The 22,594-nt window shown below is 41.1% G+C and overlaps 1 protein-coding gene across 5 annotated transcripts in view; it reads left to right on the forward strand.

Moving 5' to 3' along the window:
* The first annotated feature begins 438 nt into the window (after positions 1-438).
* Positions 439-22,594, forward strand: part of LOC142365657 (mesoderm induction early response protein 3-like) — a 32,873-nt gene continuing 10,717 nt past the window's right edge. Inside the window, exons 1-10 of one of the 5 annotated variants that reach the window (XM_075446668.1) lie at positions 468-533; positions 1,204-1,228; positions 3,463-3,611; positions 5,991-6,125; positions 7,656-7,776; positions 9,966-10,051; positions 10,902-10,974; positions 13,466-13,617; positions 14,046-14,127; positions 20,229-20,323. In XM_075446668.1, coding sequence (XP_075302783.1) covers positions 525-533; positions 1,204-1,228; positions 3,463-3,611; positions 5,991-6,125; positions 7,656-7,776; positions 9,966-10,051; positions 10,902-10,974; positions 13,466-13,617; positions 14,046-14,127; positions 20,229-20,323 — 927 coding nt within the window. In that variant the 5' untranslated portion in view covers positions 468-524. Of the gene's footprint in view, positions 534-1,201; positions 1,229-3,427; positions 3,612-5,990; positions 6,126-7,655; positions 7,777-9,965; positions 10,052-10,901; positions 10,975-13,465; positions 13,618-14,045; positions 14,128-20,228; positions 20,324-22,594 lie in introns of those variants that run through there. The other 4 variants (XM_075446669.1, XM_075446672.1, XM_075446671.1 and 1 more) reach the window with 4 other exon arrangements.

Below are 22,594 nucleotides of genomic sequence, written 5' to 3' on the forward strand. Positions count from 1 at the left end.
GTTTCTGCACAGTATTCCCGGCACCGGAACAGGACCGCGAGTCGTGGCAGTCACAAACAAGCTGATCCAGATGGGTGCGGCGTGGTGCCAAAGCCAGGGGATGACCGAGTTACCTGGGCTCCAGCCGGCCTCAGGACCCCTGAGGCAACACAGCGAGGGCCCCAGCGACTCCTGCTCGCCTCGCCCCGGACGGGCAGCCTCTGCTGACCGAGGCTTTCCCCAGGCAGGGAAGAGGGCCGCGCCCCTCAGGCCTGGGCCCCGCGGCGAGCACCAAGCGCCCCTTCTCCGGGTGGGGCAGAGCCGGGGCGGGCAGAGCACTCTCGCCAGCCAGGGCGGGAGGCCGCGGCGCTGCTGGAGGCGGGGTTCTGACACTGCCTCCTCCACCCCAGCCCTATCCCGTCGGCCCTTCCGTTTGCTCCCTTCTTCCCTGGCTGGCTCTGGCTGGAGCTCAGCGGCTGCCATTGGCTTAGCGGCCCCATCCGGGCACTCGGCGCAGCGCTTTTGCTCAGCTCGATCGTCCCAATATGGCGGAGGTGAGCGGGGAAAGCCGGTTGGGGTGTTGGGGTTCGGCTGGTTGTCCGTGGGGTCTTGCCGTTGGTAGGCCCTCTGCGGTCGCCTCGCCATCCCTGTAAGGCGCTTCCGGGGCGGCTCGGTGGTGCGGGGTGGCTGGCGAGGTACTCGGCAACGCTGGGGCAGTGGGAGCCTGTGCGACTAGGCCGCACGGCGGGTGCGGCGCAGCACGGGTGCCGGGTTCGCAGCCCGCGGGCGATCGACAAGCCGCGGCCGGGCGCGGGGCAGACCGGCGGCGGCGGTGCTGCCGCCGTCGCAGCGCGGGTGATGGAGAAACGCCCGGCAGGAGGGAGGAGGAGCGAGCCCTGGGCTGGGAGCGGGGAAGAAGCGGCTGGTCCGGCTCCCTTTGCCGCTGCTTGCCCTTATCATGTCCCGCTGGGACTGGAGGGAGTGGAGCGCCGGGCCGGGCGCGGCTCCTGAGGGGCTTCTGCTGTGGGAGGAGGAAAGGAGAGCGGCAGGCGGGGAGCGAGCAAGGGAAGGAGGGATGGGAGAGAGTGAACGAGATGGAGGGGTGAGGCGGGGGAAGGGGGCAGCTCCCAGGGTGGAGGGGAGGGGGCGTGAAATGGAGACCTTCTACCCGCTGCTGGGCTGGAGGGAGCTCGCGTCTCACCTCGCTTTCTCCTCTCCCGGCAGGCTTCCTTTGGGAATTCGAGCCCAGGTTTGTCCTCGCCCACCTCCTGCCCCGACACCTAGCCTGCTGCCCGCACGCCGCTCTCCTTCCTGCTCCTTCCCAAAGTTACTCCATGTTGCCTCATAGCTTTCCTAATGTTTTATGTTGGCGTAACTAACCACCTGCCTTATTTTTAACATAAGGAGATGTGCGCTGTGAAGTTCTTCCCTTAACTCTAGTCGCAGGTAGTAATTGGCTGCTTGGAACCCAAAATGAAAACAAAGTTTTGTAGCACTTTTAAGTCAGCATCTCAGTAAATCCATGTGGCCTGGATAGAGGCTGCTTCTCTTGTTGCTGATAACTGCAGGCTTGTGTAAATTTTTGACTTCCTGATAATATCAGAAAACGTTTAAAATCATAATTATATGTAATTGTAAGGTTTTAACTACTGTTAAGGTTCTTTGAAATACTTTACACAAGCAAGCATGTTTAACATCAGCAGGGCTATTTGTGAAGAAGTATTTGGGGAATGCATTTGCTTTTGCGTAACTGCTTTCAGCATTGGCTGTTTTTAATCTTTTTTTAACTACTCTTATTAAATTTATTGAGCTCGTATTTGAATATGGTTTTAAATATTTTAAATGAGATATTGAGTGTTCAGAGCTGCTAAAGAAGTAGAATTTTTTTATCTAAAGTCTGTAAGTGGAATAGAACTTCCACTTTAGTTACTCAAACATAAAATGAATTAGAACAGTGATTAGAAACAGCAGTCTTGAGTATACATATATAAAAATATATATTATATTAAGGCAGTTGACCGTTCTTTAGAAGCCATAGGATCAGAATGTGATGGCCAACAGTAGAAAAAATTCAACATGTAATGTCATAATTGGAGTAGTATTATTAGCTATACTGAGAGTTCTGTGAGACCATAATATGAATAGCATGTGAATAAAAAGCATTTTCGGCCTGAATGTTTCCCTATGATATGGTATTATGAACTTTCACAGTATTGTCTTAAAGGGAAAAATTTACTTTAATTACCTGCATATAAGGAGTGAACACTTAATATAATTGTGGAAAAATTAATTAGATGCTTTTTAAGACTCAGAAGTGTTAGTATATACAACTGTTTCCTTGAAGGCTAGAAGCAGTGCAGAGAGATGCTGCTTTATTTTTTTTGAAGAAAAGCATTGAAAATTTGTAGTTATTTCCTTCAAAACTTCTAAAGAGTTTTTTACGTGGAAATAATTCTTAATAAACGTATTCTTTGCTGCTTGTAAGCCAAGAATTGCAAGAGAGCACTAGTATGTAAGAACTAGAAGGGGAAACTAGTAGTGAAAGAGAAATACCCTAATCTGTTTCTTTTCTCCATCATGAAAGCCTTAAGAAAGTGAACATTAAAGAACAAAACAATCCCGTATTTCAGTAATTTTCATTGTAGAACGCTGATTTTGTGGTGCAGAATATTTGCATCTTTAAAACTTGTTGAATCTAATGATAGCCTTTCTAACAGTTGACAAAATGCACTTAAAATAATAACTACTTTTTTGATGACTTACGAGTATCCTCTTGAGTAATGAAAAAGTGTCTGTTGGACCACAGAGCTGTCACAATGACTTGTTAATGTGATCCATTAAAAGCATTTTGTTATTTCTGGTATATTTTCTTCTATATTTCTTGAAACTCTGCTATGTTTGTTCTTCCTTTTTACATCAAGTGCTAAGAATTAAATTAGTTTTAATAAAAGATCTCACCTGTGAGGCTAAACTAATCTGAAGTGAGTCTCGCTTATTTTGCTGTTAGTAGGAAGCTGATTTGCAGCCTAAGTTAGTTTATCAGTTAAAAACTATGCTACTTACCATATAAATCATATCAATGGAATTGGAGTCTATAAATCAGTGTCTTGCAGCATCTGAAATCTTGTGACATATGGACTTTATACCTTAATAATGATTTCAAGGATGTTTTGAATAATCTTTTATTCAGTAAAATCTTAATTTGGGATTGTACTTTCTGAAACTTTGTTTCAGTAGTTTAGATACTTCTCCCAAGTACTCTATACTGCAAGAGAGAAAACTGCACCTATTTCTTACAAGTACAAAAAGGGAAGGCCAGCTAAAATAGCTGAATTTGTCAGGTAGTTAGGAATTTGTTCCAGTTACTCCATTGAGAGTTCTGACCTTGTATGTAAAAATTCATGCAACCATATTTTTTTCTGTGATGTGATTTCATGTGTTGGTATAGGAAAAAAAATTACTCAAATTAGGATTTCTTGATAGTTGGCTCTTTATCGTCTGAGGATCATGACTTTGACCCTTCTGCTGAAATGCTAGTACATGATTACGATGATGAGCGAACTCTTGAAGAAGAGGAGGAGATGATGGAAGAAAACAAAAATTTCAGCTCTGAAATTGAAGATTTAGAGAAGGTAAGAGTAACTTGCTCTCTTCTAAACATCCATATATGTTGTACCTTTTTTAGTGAAAAGAACGCTCAACCTGTTCTTTAGTTTGTATTGTATAATGCAGTTTCCTGCAAAATGCCTTTGCAGTTTGTTTAAAAAAAGAAAACCAGGTTTGGTTAGGATATAGCAGTGCATCCTCACAAAAAGGCTGAACTTAGCTTCTCAAAGATATTAGTGTTATATTAAGTTCAGATTCTTCTTTTTCATTTAATAATCCTTTCACTTTGGAAGGGAAATTACTGAAGCAGGTTTTAGAGTCCTGTCATTTAATATCACTTATTTCTAAGTTTTAGAAGTTGGAAATAAGTTGAAATTGTAAATTTTGCATACTATTAAGTGACAGCTAGCTGTGTTTCATTCTGTTGGTCAGATTTTGGTTTTCCAATCTGGAAATACAGTCCTGTTTTAGACATGATGGATCACATTCATTTGCTACGTAAATTGTAGTTCTGTGTCTCAGTTTCATCAGTTTGATATTTGGTGGGTGTACAAAATGACCAGTGTGCTCCTTGGCTTTTCATATTCCTTTTTACACTCTTCATTTACATGTTTTTCCTATTTATACCTCTTGTTCATCTATGGCAGTGCATCACCCATTTTAAGCGCTTGCTGAATGCTGAACATCCACAAACTGATGCTGCTTGCATTACCCTTCAGTGACCAACTTAAACCACTCAGCATAACTGCAGATTTTGGTCAACAGAGTTCCAGGAAAATGTAATTTTTAGCATTAAATATGAAGCTGTGTTTTTGTAGTCCATGTAAAAACAAATTTTTTAAATATAGAGTTGACTGGGTTTTTTTGTTGTTTTTTTGTTTTTTTTTTTTTTGTCCTGCTACCTTTACAATTACTTTTTTGCTGATTATGAACTTGCAATTCTAATACCAAAGCAGCTTGCCAAGTCTCGTGGTTAAAATGGAGTTGTTGCTCCACAAAATGATCTTATTGCTTCTATAATAGAAGGAAAAAGAACTGAGAGCTGCTCATCTTAAACACTTTATTACTTTATGTCCCAATCCTGGAAAGACTTGGGCATGAGTTCACGTTTACCCATTGTGAAAAGTCTTTGCAGGACTAAGACCTTAGTTGACTAAAGAAAACAAGTAATTTAATCAGTGTATGAGTTCAACAATAAATTTTTGAAGGTAATATAACTTTTAAAGGTATAAACACTAGAAAATATTTATAATTCTTTGATGACTTGAATCAGGTAACAAAAAAAACAAAACTCCACGGTTTGTTGTTTTATTGATTGTGTTAGGATGCAAGTATGAGGATATTTAGTAAAATAATTTGATCGAAAGCTGTTGGAAAAAACAAGTTATAAACTAAGGCTTTCTCTTGCTTTTGCTTCTGTGTCATTAGCTATCTTTCTCCTGTTACCTTCTGTACTGGTTGTGGCTGGGACAGAGTTAACTTTCTTCATATTAGCTTGTATGGGGCTATGTTTTGGATTTGTGCTGAAAATAGTGTTGATAACTTACTGATGTTTTAGTTACTGCTGAGCAGTGTTTCTACAGTGTCAAGGCCTTTTCTGCTCCTTGGACTGCCCCACCTGGCTGGTCATTGGTCAGTTGGTGGTGAGCAACTGTTCATTTACATCACTTGTCTTTCTTGGGTTTTATTTTCCTCTCTGTTTTGTTTGGGTTTTTTTCTCCTCTTTTCCTTACAATTTTTTTAATTATTTCTTTTTAATTATTGTACTGTCTTTATCTCAACCCACGAGTTTCTTTCTCACTTTTACCCTTCCAATTCTCCCCTCCATCCCACTGGGGGGGAGTGAGCAAGCGACTGTGGTGCTTAGTTGCCGGCTGGGGTAAAACCATGACACCTTCTCAACAGTTGTCATAAAATATATTGTGTGGAAGATGTAACGGAGGGATAAAAAGTTGCTGTATTGGTTTAATTCTGTGGTGTTTTGCGCACTTGCAGCTGTAACTATATAGGAGTATAGTCTTCAAGTTTTTCTGCATTTCTTTCTTGTAGGGAGTTTGTTAGTGTTTCTAGTATATCTTCTGTCTTGAAGAAATATAGGCAAATCATGTTCTAAAGTAAATCAGATGAGAAGCAAATTTTTAATAATTACTCTTTAGTTTCATCCAGTAATTGATTTTCTTCAGTAGCTTGATGGGACTTCATTATATGCAAAGAGACATGGTTATGAATATTTTCAGGCACAGGACTGAAATAATTTTAGGTCTTTAATCAGGATTCCTGCTTTCAATTAAGTTTTTTTCTTTGTTTTTTTACTTTTGATTTTCAAAATATGTCTTATTTTAAGCCTGAACTGTTCACAAGTATTTAACAATATGTTGAAATGTTTGCAAATCTTCTTGTATTAGGAAGGAAACATGCCATTGGAAGATTTACTGGCATTCTATGGCTATGAACCTGCGATTCCAGTTATGGCTGGTTCCAGTGCGGATAGCTCTCCAAGTGAACTTGCAGATGAACTTCCAGATATGACTCTAGATAAAGTAAGTCAGAACTATTTTCCCTAGTATTATGGTTTAAAAGCAGAAATCCAGGTGACAAATTATATTTCACTATCTCTTGATGTTATAAAATACATATCTTTGTCAATTTCAATAAACAGTTGAGTTACTGTACTAGTGGTGGACTTGACAGGGTTAGGTTAATAATTGGACTCGATGATCTTAAGGGTCTTTTCCAACCTAAATGATTCTATGATTCTACTCTGAATTCATTCTTTTTCAAGGATAATGAGGATCTGAATTTAATTATAATTATCACGCTTACATATGCATAGCAACTTCAGTGGCAGTATATTACTACAAATGATAAATGAATAAGTTAACGGTTCTTCTAAAATACATCCAGAGAACTTTAAATAAATTTTTTTTTTTTTTTTTAATAGGAGTGGGATTTTTCTGAAAATACCTGTATTTTATTTTAATGTATGCAATGTTCATAAATAACAATTCTGGCTTCCAACATACATGTCATGTATCAAACCTTTGTGGATAACTTGAAAATGCACTCCTTAATGCTCTGGAATGTTCCTTTCAAATGCATATGATTTGGAAAGGTCTCAACTTCTGGGGATGAGAAAGATCGTTTTATGTGCAATGACTATATATGTTGCATTGTTGAATATAAAAACATGAAACCAGTTTTTGTGATTTTCATGCGAACTTTGAATTCTGATACTTTTAATCTGATTCTTGGCTATAAGACATACAAGCTAGTAGTTTGTATTATAAAATCTGTAGGTAGTAAGTATGTGTCTTTTTTACTTTCTGTAAGTATGATGAAATGATAAACTCCACAGAAAGTAGGGTATAATGATGGCTCTGCACATCGGATTCTCATTAAGAATCACAATTGTGTTGAGGTTACAGAAATGTAGTTGGCTTGTTGTCCAATACAGTTCTTTCCCTCTCTAATCTCTATACAGAGGGGTTCAAACATGTCTGCTAGTGGAGGAAGTGTGCTTTTTCTTTTTTTTTTCCCTTCTTTTTTAATTTACAGAAACATGATTTTTTTTTTGTGTGATTTGGGAAGATAATGGGTTGTCTAGTATCTGTAGCTCTTCTCAGCAAAAGTCTACAAAAGTGCCTGGCTGTGTATTGTTCCCCCCCCCCCCCCCCCCACCGAGTTTAAGGGGTAACAGCCTGTTAAAGCTTTAGTATCTGTGATGCAAAGAATGACAGAATTCTAAAGATTTCCACTGACATTTTTCATTGGAAGCAGTTGGAGGAACATCTGAGATTTGATACTTGTAGAGGCTACTACTTGTGCATTTATTTTAATAGAAGACAAGGGGGAAATGAACCCCTGTGTTGAACTTTGAAATGAATGGTTATATTTGTTCTGAGATTTAGGAGTGAACTAGCTTTTTAATTGAGAGGATGGTTTGCCAAAATTACTTATGGTAAAATAATTCATTTTAATTAATGGGAGTTACAGTTTGCTGAATCTAAATGTTCACTAGTCTATACTTAATAGCTAGTCTGAGGTTTTATTTTTTTATTTTAATGATACAGGAGGAAATAGCTAAAGACCTCTTGTCGGGTGATGATGAAGAAACACAGTCCTCTGCTGATGACTTGACACCATCAGTTACTTCACACGAGGCTACCGACTTCTTTCCTCGGCCATTAAGATGTAGGAAACCTAATTTTATAATAGTACTCAAAAAGTCTTAGCATTATATATAGCTTCCTAGTTTAAAATATCAAAATTGCAGAGTAGTGCTGACTTTACTGGGAATTGAGAAACAGTGCTTTGCAGGATGTTGTACATGAATGTTGTCTTTGGTTATTATTGATTACCTAAAAGATCTATATTTAGTACTGTGCTCAAAGCACAAGTACAATTATTTGTTCTAAAAATACAGTAACTTTTCATAATTAATAGTTAACGTGTTGAGGAACACTCTGTGATTTTCAGTATGTTAGTGAATGGCATTAATATGTAACCCGTTTTTTTAAATTAGTGTTTCTCTACTAAAATTTTTGCTGCTTTAAAGCCAATGACTCCTTCATTCAGCCTGTGAGTGTGAACTGGGATGTGGTTTCTTTGTGATTATTTCCTTTCACACATTCCGTGGTTTTCCATAGGACTTCATGAGCCAAAGTGGTTTTATATGGGATGGGGCCTATGAACCCATGACCACCAAAATTTCACTACCCATGGAGCTATTATGGGAAAGATCTGAGAACCAGTGGTTCAATTATCCTACTTGGACAAGATATTCCTCATTGCTTCAACTCTAGTACACCAGTGAACAAATGAACTACAATAGGCAGTGTGGAGTATTTTTATCACAGTTTTAATTTGGCAAGTATCTCGAGCTGTTTCTGGGGGATTACATCCCTCTAGAGAAAAGGGATGATAAAGGGGATGTGCTGTCTCAGTCAGCAATTGTAGCCCTTTGCTGATTGTGTAATGCAAGACATTTGTATTGAGAGAGAAAGAGAGAGATACAAAAACCTTAAAAAATATAATGCCCTTTTTTAGTTAAGCAAACCCCAACCTTCCTGGCACTTAAACATTGCGTGTGAACTGTTAATGAATGCGACACTGAAAGTGTGGCAGCTTTATGGAAAAAATTATTAGCCCCTTATCTTACTCAGGATTAAGTAACAGTCATCTTTGCTTTCAGCTATCATGGTTTTCTATCGGAACGTTACTCTTTATCTATTACAACTTTTGGTTGGGCATTTTAAAATCGAATATCTACCGTTTCAGGGAGGGAAATGTCAATTTTCTGTGCTGTTGACAGTTTCATCTTTTTTTTTTTTTTCTGATCCCTGTCCATTTCTCTAAGGTAACATTCAATTTTAAGATAAACATGTCTAACACATAGGCTATTTTATTAAATTTTGATTAATTGGAAAAAAAGATTGCATATTATTATCCAGACATATTGTTGTTTCATGCATTCATGTTAGCTTCTTGCCTGCTACATCTAACAGCAAAAAGAGATAGACTGGTGATTGTACTAATGACTACAGAAGAGGAGCCTCGGTCCATGCAGTCTAGGATATTGTCTCTGATGATGATTCTATTTAGTTGTGATAAAGCTAAAATTGCAACCCTATTTATGAACATATTACTGAAAATTGAGAATACAAAATAGCTTTAATCTTATCAGAACTGTAGATTCCATTCTGCTGGGGATGATAAATAGAATTACTTCAGAACCCAGTACCCACAGCATTAAAGATTCTAAAATATGAGTTGTTCTGTGGAGTACTGTGAATTACTTGGAGTGCTCTGCTGTATTTTTTCCTAAGAAAAAAATTAATATTAAAGAGGAATAAGCAGTCTTTGCTGTCATTTTGCTTATTCTATTTTGTGTATATCTACTATATCTTCACTACATGCTGAGGCAGCCTTGTTTAAAGGAATGTTTTGAATGTCCATTAAAACTTCTGATGAAAGGCTTTAGTAGGTAATAAAGACTTGCCTTCAACTTTAATTTCTTTGTGATTAACCTGGGGCTAAGTCATAGCCCTGGAAGTTTTCTGTTTTTCTCATACCTTTTCTGTAAGGTATAAGCCTTTATTGAAGAAAATTGGTGAAGAAAAACGATCTCATTTCCTTTTGACTGTTAGAAATATAGTAGACTGTCTCAGTTGCAGTGATGATAAATGTTTCAGTTCTGCAATACCTGTCTACCAATGATTTCTGACTTCATGCCAGTTTGATAGAAATGTAGATCAACAGACTCATGATGAGCGTCTCAGAATACAAGCAGGGGCTCCTTTCTAAAGTAAAGGATATCTTGTAGTTCTGTGTTTGAACTGAAAATTCTTCCTAGCTGAAACCAAACTTCTTTGTGTCTGAAGCAAACACTACGTGTGATGGAGATAAGGAATCAGATGGTGAAGACATAGAGGCAGACAATGGTAATTCATCTGAAGATTTGAGAAAGGTAACTATCTTAAAAAAAATTAAGAAAAACTTTACTATTAAGAAAAATGCATTAAGATTTATAGTACATATCTAAAATAGTACCTTGATTCTGGAATTCTCTGCGAAATGCCATGTTAATGGAATTTGTAATGCTTCTGTTGTCCCCAAAATCGGGGTTCTTTTACCTGGTGTGCAAAAAGTTGATCCACACACAGAGCTGAGATTTTTTTATTTCATGTCTGCGCAGAGATGAGTGCTAGGCAGTAACTCCACAAAGCTAGGACACTTTGGCTAACATGCAGTAAACATTTATACATTTAGAGCAACAGTGATGAGTACTTTTACAGTTATGCTTAATCACCCTCTTTCCCTTTGGTCTTTACATGTCTCGCCTCCATTTAAAGTCACGGTATCATCCCTTTTTGCTGTGCATGTTCGATGAGGAAGGGGCTTTTTTTGGTAGGGGGCTTTCACTACTCCAGGGCGGGTTTTTTACCATGCTAATTAGGATAGTTCACTCATAGTTCAAGTAGTCTTCTTTTCATCAGCAGTTTTGTACTTATCTTAGTACCTTGTTTTAATTACAGCTGTGGCTCTTCTAGGCTGTGGTGCTAGTCCTTATCGGTTCCTTGTGTTCTTTTGCTATCCTCCTCTTAGTTATTTGTCATCAACGGCACCTTCTCCCCCCTTTCCCAGCTGCAGCAGCGATGGGGGGGGGGGGCAAGTGGCAGTAGAGCATCCCCCTGGGGGTTAAATCCTTTCCCTCTTCCTTTCAGGGATCCTTTGAGGCCTGCTTGTTCAGGCATCACTTGCATGCACAAAATATTAAGCTAATACTTTTCTCTTGTGATTTTTTGTTACATCTTCAGGAAATAATGGTTGGTTCACAGTATCAGGCTGAAATTCCACCTTACCTTGGCAGATACAGTGATAATGAAAAGGGTAAGTTCTTCTGACTGTTTTACTTTTTATCTTATGTTTATACATAGTTGATGGAAAAATGTTATTTAAATTTGTAAGATAAATTTAATGGCTTAGTTAAAGTCTCGGAGACCTTAAAAAAAACAAACCAAAAAACACACAAAAATAAACCCACCAAAAAACCTATCCAACTGAAGTAACACAACCACATAATTATATCTCAGAAGTGTGATTCTACAACTTTGAGAGAAGATTCTCAAGAAGACATAGGAAGGTGGATTACAGTGTTAATTCTGAAGTATCTAGTAATATTAGGAGACAACAAACTGTGGGTCAAGAAGGAAATATTTTCATCAGAGTATCATAACTGGGCTATGAACATGTAACTTAGTTTACACTGAAGATCTTCAAAACAGTTTGTTTCTTTGCTTGTTTTTTGGCAAGCACAACAGTGTGGGTTACAAAATGGATATGAAAACCAAAGCAATAAACTATTTTAAATTTCCATAGCATGAGTAGAAGATGTAGGTCCTGATACACCTTGTCTTTTAAAAAATATGATGTTATTTCTGTGTAAATTTAGGTTAAAAACTGCAATTGTGCTAGAGTAGAAAAAATAACTTTAATAAATAGTTTTATTTGCTATCTTTGGAAATCTTCACTATGAGAAAAGTATAGTACATATAGCTGTGGAATTCAAAAAGCAAATATTGAAATTTGCTCACGGGTGGAACAGCTATGAAATGAAGGAACAGTTTGGAGGATATGTTAATAAATGAACGGCATTCTGTTTTTTCTTCTGAATTTGTGTTCAAACTGTAACATTTCATGGGAATATCATTTTAGTGAAGTATATCAAGTCTTTTCACCATTACCAACTGCTTTTTGAAGAATGATCCTTTGCAGTAGAGAAGAATGTTTAGTATGGATGGAGCTGGAAGCATTAGCAAGTGAACATCTCTTGCTTAGAAAGTAGGAAACTTCCCTAGGTCTTTTAAGATTTAAGCATGATGCTTACCGGTTGTAAGAAATGGAGGAGTAAGAACCAGATTTGTCTGGATAGTCCTTTTACTATTTATACATCTTGACTTCTCGTTGGCCAAGAACTAGAGAAGGGCCAATAACCAGAGGATAAACAGGAAGGCATTAATCTGACAACTTTGTCTGGAATGAGCTGGTGCTAGAGAGAACCAGTGAGAGTGTTGTCCACTGGTATGGCCAAAAGCAAAGAGGTAGCTCCCAGATTGGAGAGCCTGAGGATCTCCTCTTGAGAATATCAGGTATGGACTCCAGTAAGAAGTGCTGGGTTGTCTTGGTTGATAATGGAGGTTGAAGCTGAGCATCAGCAGCGCTCGGAGAGGTTGGACCTGGCTGTGTGGGTGGAGGATTCTGTGAAAGCCTCTTCTGTACTCCCTGAAGAGCTTGTGATGGCAAACAGGGGGCTTATATTTCTGCTATGTAGTCCCAGCTACCAGAATTGTGCTAGAAGGCAGTTCTGCTCTTCTATAAACCTTACACTTGTAACACATCTGTTTGAAAGCTTTCCATGTTCTTAAGCCATAACAGAACTTTCAAAGGAGATGTAAATTTTATTCCTCACCTTAGCTTAATATTATTTCCTGCAGTTTTATGAGAGATTTGAGAATCTTCTTCATCTCTTCTACTATAACTGCCATTATGCTTGTGTGTGTTTGAATAACTCTAATTTTGTATTGCCAAGAGAGTACATGAAGCATTGTGTAATGTTAATCACATCTATTGATCAGAGTAAAAGATTTATAGTTTAATCTAAATTTGAATGTAGGCACAGACAAAGGTTCAGGACGACTCTCAAATATTTCCAATATATTGTCTTTCAAATAAGCTACTTGAGGTGCATACATGATTTCAGTATACTATGAAGGAGGACTATACATCCTGCTTACTTGTAAAATATGGAATGTACAAGTTGTTAATACCATTTGGTTGTTAGTGAACGGAAAAAGAAACTACCACATTGAGACCTAGATTTCCATTCTGTTAAGTAAATTTTGGCAAATTTTAGTTGAAAATGACCAGTTAACCACCACCTCTTTTTTACATTTAATATTTGAAATATTAAAGTAATATCATATACTCGTTTACTGTAAACTGTAGCTTATTTATTTAAAACAGCTGAATAAAACTGAGTGGTTTTGCTAGTTTGTTTATATGAAGATGATGAATACATATGCATAATTTGACTTGAATCATCTACCTGTCAACAAGCTGCTCCTCTGCAAAGACTCCATCTCAAGAGTTGGAGTCTCTTATCTCATCCTCATGGAACCCAAATCTCTTCGCCGTACCACACTGCGGAGTCTGTCTCTTAACTGAGGCTTTTGGGGAAAAAGTGAGCTGCAATTTAAAAGTGGCATGATGGTGCTTGATTTGATTACTTCTGTATTTCTGTTCTTTCTCTTTGTGAAATAGCTTTTAATGTTATAACCTTAAAAATGTCACACCTTGCATTAATGGATTTCTGTTTTAACAGCCTATGAAAATGAAGACTGTTTACTTTGGAAACCTGATGTGATCTCAGAAAGTAAAGTTAAAGAATACCTTTTTGAAACTTCCTTAAGAACAGGAAGTGAAAACATGATTGGCAGAATTCCTGAAGGACTACATACACGGGACAGTGAACAAGTATGTTTTATATCCTGTTCCATTTGTGACACATTGCTTAGTAATTAATGTGTTCTCTTTCTCTGCCTTGTATTATAAAGGCAGCAATATTCAATTTCTTTTTTATTAGGTATTATTTGGGTCAGGATCTTACAAGTATTTGAATGTTGGCAGTGTTGTGATCTGTGATATTTCTGACTGCCATGCTGTTGACAAATCTATCTTTTCTAATAATTGCATATAATGTTTTACATTTGCTTAATTAAATCTTGCCTCAACTTTTGGATGATTTTGCTTTTGGTTGTTATTTTAAAATTTTCATCCTATGTAAAGATAAATACTCCTTTTTTTTTTTTTTACATTAGATATGCTCACTGAAAGGCTAGCTTCAGAAGTTTAGATTGGATATTTGCAAATTTTGACTCCTAAAGACGACTTCTATTTTGTAGGCGCTATATGAACTTCTCAAAAGTAGCCATAATGTTAAAGAAGCAATTGAGAGATACTGCTCAAATGGAAAGGCATCTCAGGGTAAGAGAGAGTACCTGCTTTTTTAAGAAATGTATGCTTGGAGGGGGAAGAAAAAAAAAAAAAATCCCAACCCCCCCCCCCCCAGTTGTGTAGAAAAACCTTGAGTAAGATTGACTGACGAGCACATCCCTTTTCCCTTTCCATGATGTCTTTAGCACAGATTAGGTATAATCTGACTTCTGGCCAGATGGATATTTCTGCTAGAGAAGTTTGCAACTTGTATAAAGGTTGCAGGATCAGCTTTTAGATCTTTTCTTCCCTTCTTTCCTCCATTGCTGTTTTAAGAATGGCACAGACTGAGAAGTGCCGAGTTTCAGCATCCGTGCAGGGACAGGAAGGACTCTCACACATTGATGCAATGCACAGTCGATTCACTTTATTGCTCTGCTTGCGTGGTTATATACATTTTTCATATCTGCACACGCGATCACGCTGATTCGGATAGGCTACAGACATAAATCACGCGCTGTTCACGCACCCCATATTCCCTTATGATTGGTAACTATGCACTAACGCTAATAGCAACAGACCACCTCCACGTCCTTGAACACATCTTGTTTTTGCTAACCCACATCATGTGCACTGTCAGCACTTTCTCAATTGTTATTCTTAGCTGCCTTTTCCAGCGGCCTGTTCAGTTATGCGAACTGCTTTGCTTAAGCGGCCTAGTCATGCTAACTCTCAAACTACATCAACCCCAACATCTCCCCCCTTTTCTTTCAATAAAAAGCTAAGCTGTCTTATCATTGCTTTAAAAACATTTGCTCAATTTCTGGTAGTTGCATCACAAAAATTTTCTTTACAGTTGCCTTTAGTGCTTTTTGTGTTATGCGTATTATACACAGAACCAATATAATCACTGCTTCCTCTACATCTCCCCCTTTTTTATTTAATGAATTTAAAGCAAGTGCTACATTGACACACCTAAGCATCACTATTGGCTTTATGGTCCAGTAACAGCCCCGCTACAGTGCAATACTAAAAACAAACACAAGAACACAAATGCTAATAAAAAGATATACAGATGTGAAGTGCATACCATAACCTGTATTCATATTAATCACCTAGGCTAAAATCAATGTATCTAAGGGTATAACTCATTAACTGTATACAATACCTGCAGAACTCACCAAACCAAAGACGCAAAGGCAGTTACTTAGTCCAGACAAATCCGTTAGATCACAGAAGCCAAATAAATCCATCAGATCACAGAAATACAAACACTATGACAACAAACACATAAAATCACACAATCATAGTCGTGACCACACACACACAAGCACACCAAGTTTTCAACATAAATCCAAATGTTGCAAAGACTTATGATTTTTTTTTTTTATTTTATTTTTTTTAATGCAAAGACTTATGAACAGACAAGGACTTACAACAACATTCACCATTAACAGACAAATTCCCAAGCCTCAGTTTCAGGAAGAGTACTTTCTTTTCAATTCTGTTTTAGGAAGGGCACTTTCACTTCTCCCCAGGGATATAGCCCATTGCTGTGAATCGTTCACTACAACTAACAGGCAGGCAACAAGAAACAATACTGGAAGAATGCCTTTGTCTTATTAATGGTTCGTGCTCAGAACTTTTTGGTCCAGGTATCAGAGGCTCTCCCCAAGAATCCCTCGGTGCCGGCTGGAGGTCCTGCAATCCCTCGGACCATTGATGTTCAAGAGCAGCGTCCTACCTGGGTACCCAAATTTTGTTACCAGAAAGCAGCAAAATAATTCACTCTCCAAAACTTAACCCTAGAGCCCTAGAAAGCAGGCACTCTTGAGAACTCATTAGCATACATTAATATCCTAATCAGCTAGAACAGTTTGCAGCGATAAGGATACAAGGAATTCTACTGCAGTAATTGAATTATACACACTTTTTCCAAACAAGTCCTTGAATGTCAGGAAGATGGTTCTCGCCGCGCCGCTTCTGGGTTGGTCTGGGATGGGCCGGTGTGCTGGGATTGGGCGGGGGGGGGGCCGGGCCGTGCCACCGATCGCCCGGGGAGGGGGGCTATGTGCCCCACCAGGTGTAAGGTTTGCTGATCTGTCTGGTGTGGTGGTCGCTGGCACTGCGGGCTGTGCTGTGTCTGAGGGACTGCGCGGTTTTATGCTGGAATTCACCCTGCTTTGATCTCAGGTCGGGTATGCCAATTGCTGTAGAGAAACCCTGTTGTACACTTTCAGGGTGCCGGATTTTGCACCTCACTTCCCATTTCTTTGGATTTAAAGGATTGTCAGGTTCTGGCAGATTTATTTCCCTCATTTCTCATGTTGGGTTAGGAATTTCATCGTATGTGGGGTTAAATATTTCAAAAGACTGCAGCTCTGTCCTTGCTTTGGAGATAACGATGGAGGAATAGCAGCCGCTTCTAAGATAGTTTCTGCGAGTTTTAGAGCATTTAAAGCTGTATGCACTGATTTCCCAGTAATGATTTCCTCAGGGATTTTAAACTGTAAGACTTTGTTCTTTCAAAATTCTCTGTAAAATCTTTTAATGGAGCTTTCATTCCTTTCAGCTGATCATGCTTTTGACAGCTTGAAAAACAGGGGCTAATTGTCGCTCCTCTTTGTTTCTGACCTGCACAGAGTCCCCGATTCTCTGCCACACATCCAAGTGGAACAACTGATCTGTCATTGGTATCAGCTTTCGTCGGCGGTACCACAATAATAGTCCCGATATCTCTCCTTCAGTTAACTTCACGTTGGCTTCATCCGCCAATTCTGGCACACTTTTCTGCGCCGCCTTTTCCAACACTGATACAGTGGAACCCATACTGCTGATGTTCACGCCCCCCCGGCGTGCCGCGGATCCGCTCCTGCCTCTCTCGGGCAGCCCGGCTTACCTCGCTGGCCGGCAGTCCCCTGCCTTCTTCGGCTGCGGTATCACGTCGGGGTCACCACAATGCCGAGTTTCAGCATCCGTGCAGGGACAGGAATGACTCTCACACATTGATGCAATGCACAGTCAGTTCCCTTTATTGCTCTGCTTGCGTGGTTATATACATTTTTCTATATCTGTACACGCGATCACGCTGATTCGGATAGGCTACAGACATAAATCACGCGCTGTTCACGCACCCCACATTCCCTTATGATTGGTAACTATGCACTAACGCTAATAGCAACAGAACGCCTCCACGTCCTTGAACACATCTTGTTTTTGCTAACCCACATCATGTGCACTGTCAGCACTTTCTCAATTGTTATTCTTAGCTGCCTTTTCCAGCGGCCTGTTCAGTTATGTGAACTGTTTTGCTTAAGCGGCCTAGTCATGCTAACTCTCAAGCTACATCAACCCCAACAGAGAAGGATGGGGGGAGTCGTGATTTTGCTCCCATAACGCAGTTCTCACCCACATTACGGTACCTTTTTGAGATCATGATCAATTATGATCTGATGACATTTATACCGGAATCAGGGGAACATAGCTGGCTATGTAAGTGAGCCCCTCTCTCTTCATCACCACGCTAACATTGTGCTATGTCAACCCTAAACTGGTTCTACTGGATAGTTCTATAGATCTTTGGTTGAGCGTGGAGTGATTTGCTCAAGTTTACAGTGGAAAACAAGCTTCCATTTTGTTTGTCCCTAACTTTATTAGTCCCTTAAATAAAAATCAGAGTTTATCATTTAGCAAAGACGGTTCTTTATCCTGTATTTTAACATATGTGTTGCATAAAGCAGAAATGGAGTATGAGTTCTGGTATAAATTGGTATTCTGGCAGATATTCCCTACTCAGAACTGGATCTGAAGGGAATTTGAGTGTTTACAAGTTAGGTGCTGTGAAAGCTAAGTATCTAAGGTAAAGCTGAAGGGAACAGTAAAGAACATCAGAGCAGTGCTTCAGAACGCTCTCGTACGAGAAGAGATTGTGTAGACCTGAAAAATAAGCCCTTCTTGTCAGGGCTGCTCTCAATCCCTTCATCCCCCAGCCTGTATTGATATTGGGGGTTGCCACGACAACAGGTACAGGACCTGGCACTTGGTCTTGTTGAACCTCATGAGGTTCACACAGGCCCACCTCTCCAGCTTGTCCAGGTCCCTTTGGATGGCATCCTGTCCTTCTGGCATGTCGACTGCACCACCCACCTTGGTGTCATCTGCAAACTTGCTGAGGGTGCAGTCGATTCCACTGTCTGTGTCATTGATGAAGATATTAAACAGCACCGGTCCCAGCACAGAGCCCTGAGGGACACCACTTGTCACTGGCATCCACCTGGACATTGAGCCGTTGACCACTACCCTCTGGCTGCGACTTTCCAACCAACTCCTTAGCCACCGAGCAGTCCACCCATCAAATCCATATTTCTCTGCAATTTAGAGAGAAGGATGTTGTGAGGGACCGTTTCAAAGGCTTTACAGAAGTCCAGATAGATCACATCCATAGCTCTTCCCTTGTCCACTGATGTAGTCACTCCATCATAGAAAGCCACTAGGTTAGTCAGGCAGGACTTGCCCTTGGGGAAGCCATGCTGGCTGTCTTGAATTATCTCCCCTGTCCTCCATGTGCCTTAGCATAGCTTCTAGGAGGATCTGTTCCATGATCTTCCCAGGCACAGAGGTGAGGCTGACAGGTCGGTAGTTCCCAGGGTCCTCCTTCCTACCCTTTTTAAAAATGGGCACAATGTTTCCCTTCCTCCAGTCACCAGGGACTTCCCCTGACTGCCATGACCTTTCAAATATCATGGAGAGCAGCTTGGCAATGACATCAGCCAATTCCCTCAGGACTCTGGGATGCATCTCATCAGGCCCCATAGACTTATATACATTCAGGTTCCTCAGGTGTTCACCAGCCTGGTCTTCACTTACAGTGGGAGGGGCTTTACCCCCCTGGTCTCCATATTGCAGTCCATCCACTCGAGGGGTGTGGGAGAAGTGGTTGCCAGTGAAGACTGAGGCAAATAAGTTGTTGAGTACCTCAGCCTTCTCGTTTGTTGATACTAGGTTGCCATTCATCTTCATTTGGGGGGGTACGCTTTCTTTAACCTTCCTTTTGTGGTTGACATACCTGTAGAAGCCCTTCTTGTTATTTTTCACATCCCTTGCCAAATTCATATCTAGCCGCACCTTGGCCTTCCTGACCCCATCCCTACATAACCAGGCAGCATCCCTATACTCTTCCCAGGAAGCCAGTCCCTGCTTCCACTGCCTGTGCAGTTCCCACTTGCCCTTTAGTTTGACCAGCAGGTCTTGACTCAGCCATACTGGTCTCTTCCCTTCCTGGACTGATTTCTTACACCTGGGGACTGAGAGCTCTTGGGCTCTCTGGAAAGCATCCTTAAAGACCTGCCAGCTCTGTTCTGTTCCCCTGTCCCTGAGGACCATTTCCCAGGGGGTCCTACTGACTGACTCCTTGAGGAGCTGCAAGTTGGCTTTCCTGAAATTTAGGGTCCTGACTATACTCCTCCACTTTCCCATATCCCTCAGGACTGTGAATTCCACCAATGCATGATCACTGCAGCCCAGGCTGCCTGCAGTCTTGACATCACTGATGAGCTCACTTGCATTGGTGACCATCAGGTCCAGTATTGCATCCCCTCGAGTAGGGCTGTCTATAATACAACAATGCTTGAGACAAAACTGACCTACTCAAATAGTTTGAGCTACTTTGTTTTAAAACTATTATTCTTTTTTAGTGTTTTTTTTGTTTTAATTTGTAAAACTAAAATTCAGTTTTATCTAAAAAAGAGATTTTTCCTTCTCTCTTGTTTCCAACAGCCACTGTTCTTTGTATCTGATGCAAGAATTATTCAGAAAAATCATCTCACTGATATCTCAGTGATGTTATCAAATCTTTTTTTTTTGGTGACAAACTTCTTAAGAAATAATAAATCAAGTCTTTTGAATGTCCTTTGCCCTCCAGGATAAAAGATTTCAGAAATCAGACTCTTTTATGAGTCTTTATAAACAAGAATGTTAGGTTTCAGGTAGGATATCTGTACAGTAGAGGAAAGAACATGGGTCTGAATAACTGAACTATTGGGTTTTTTAGAGTGCGTTTGGACATTCATGCATTAGCAACACAACTATTTTATTCTCCATAAAAGGTTAGTGAATGAAAATAAGTTTATTATGCTACTTTTGCAATTGTCTAGAAGAGATGACACCATGGACAGAAGAAGAATGCAGAAGCTTTGAACATGCACTTCTGATTTATGGAAAAGACTTTCATCTCATACAGAAAAACAAGGTTAGTATTTTACGGTTGAATGGAAAAATTGTTAGATGATGCTGAAAATTTGTGAAAGGAATGCATTTTTCAGAAGCCATGCAGAAGAGTGAAATACGAAATAACATATTGTTCTGGTTTGGCTGCGGCCGGCAACAAAAGCGCCACGCGGCCGCCCCTCCCCCCGCCGGGGTGTGGAGGAGAAAGGAAAGAAACAGGCAGAAACTGGTGGGTCAGGATAAGGGCAGTTTAACAGAACAGCAAACAAAGGGAACAGGAACAACAACGATACAGATAAGGAGAAAACACAACACAAACCCGCACAAACAAACACAACACAGAGCCCACAGAAAAGAACTGCTCTCCTGGACCGGATTGCCGCTGAGCCCTCCGGAGCCGCGAGTGAGTTCCCCCCGCCCAGCTCCCCCCCACCGGAACCCAATATGACAGCACATGGTATGGAATACCCTGCTCTGCTTGGCCAGGTGGGGTCAGCCCACCCGGCTGTGCCCCTTCCTGGATTTCGGTGAAAATTAACCCTGTCCTGGCAAAAGCCAGGACATTATCCACCCCTTATTCCATACCATCTATGTCATGCCCAGGTCCCCCATTGTCCAGTTGATCACCACCACTTCTCCTGTCTCCAGATATCATTCCCTTAGTGTATGGATCATCACTCTAAAGTGTCCATTGAGTTCATTTAATCCATGACTTTGGGCTCCATCTGTCGTAATGGTCTTCCGTGGCAGGAGAGGTGATATGTGGTGATGGGCGGTCACTTGCTGCATCCGGAGCTCACGGCTGATGTATCTGGTGCGGCCCGTGCCCACAGTCTGCAGGAGATGTTGATCTTGATGAAGTTGCTGGGTGCCAGTTGTTGAAAACCAGGTCCAGTCCCATCATCGCTGTGCTCTGCTAGGTTTTCATCAAAAAAGTCCATCCTTCTTTAATCTGGGCAATTCTTACTATGCTACTACTGGTATAACATATAACAATCATAACAGTGATAATGGACAGTGACAGGGTTATTTAACAATTAACTTTATACAATTTATTTATGGACTATTCTCGCCCAAAATTAAATCCCCATGAGGTACACATCGGACTTCCCCATCCTTCCGCATTACCCACCAGGTACACCCAGGTCCTTGAGCAAAAGCAATCCCGTGGACGGGCTTGCCTTTGCCCGAGGCAGGACTAACCCAAACTGTCTTCCCTAACATGTTCCGCATGTGCACTACGTGGACTTTATCTCCTTCTACGGGGCGCTGAGGTTTTGACTGGGCAGGACCAGCCCGGTTGGTGGATCCTCTGGTGTTAACCAACCAGGTGGCCTTTGCTAAATGAGTATCCCAATTTTTGAAAGTCCCACCCCCCATTGCCCTCAAAGTGGTTTTTAGCAGCCCATTGTACCGCTCGATCTTTCCAGAGGCTGGTGCAGGGTAGGGGATGTGATACACCCACTCGATACCGTGTTCTTTGGCCCAGGTGTCTATGAGGCTGTTACGAAAGTGAGTCCCTTTGTCCGACTCAACTCTTTCGGGAGTGCCATGTCGCCACAGGACTTCTTTTTCCAGGCCCAGGATGGTATTCCGGGCGGTGGCATGGGGCACAGGATAGGTTTCCAGCCATCTGGTGGTGGCCTCCACCATTGTGAGCACATAGCGCTTGCCTTGGCGGGTTTGTGGCAGTGTGATGTAGTCAATCTGCCAAGCCTCCCCATATTTATATTTTAGCCATCGTCCTCCATACCACTGAGGCTTTACCCGCTTGGCTTGCTTGATTGCAGCGCATGTTTCACGTTCATGGATAACCTGTGCAATGGTGTCCATGGTCAAGTCCACCCCTCGGTCACGAGCCCATCGGTATGTCGCATCTCTTCCTTGGTGGCCCGAGGTGTCATGGGCCCACTGAGCTATAAAGAGTTCACCCTTATGTTGCCAGTCCAGATCCACCTGAGCCACTTCAATCTTGGCAGCCTGATCCACCTGGTGGTTGTTTTGATGTTCCTCAGTGGCCCGACTCTTAGGGACGTGGGCGTCCACGTGACGCACTTTTACAACCAACTGCTCTAGCTGGGTAGCAATATCTTGCCACAATGGGGCAGCCCAGATAGGTTTGCCTCTGCGCTGCCAGTTGTTCTTCTTCCATTGCTGCAGCCACCCCCACAAGGCATTGGCCACCATCCAGGAGTCGGTGTAAAGATAGAGCACTGGCCACTTCTCTCGACTGGCAATGTCTAAAGCCAGCTGGATGGCTTTCACCTCTGCAAACTGGCTGGACTCACCTTCT

The sequence above is a fragment of the Opisthocomus hoazin genome, chromosome W, assembly GCF_030867145.1.
Source record: "Opisthocomus hoazin isolate bOpiHoa1 chromosome W, bOpiHoa1.hap1, whole genome shotgun sequence".
NCBI classification, from domain to species: Eukaryota; Metazoa; Chordata; class Aves; order Opisthocomiformes; family Opisthocomidae; genus Opisthocomus; species Opisthocomus hoazin.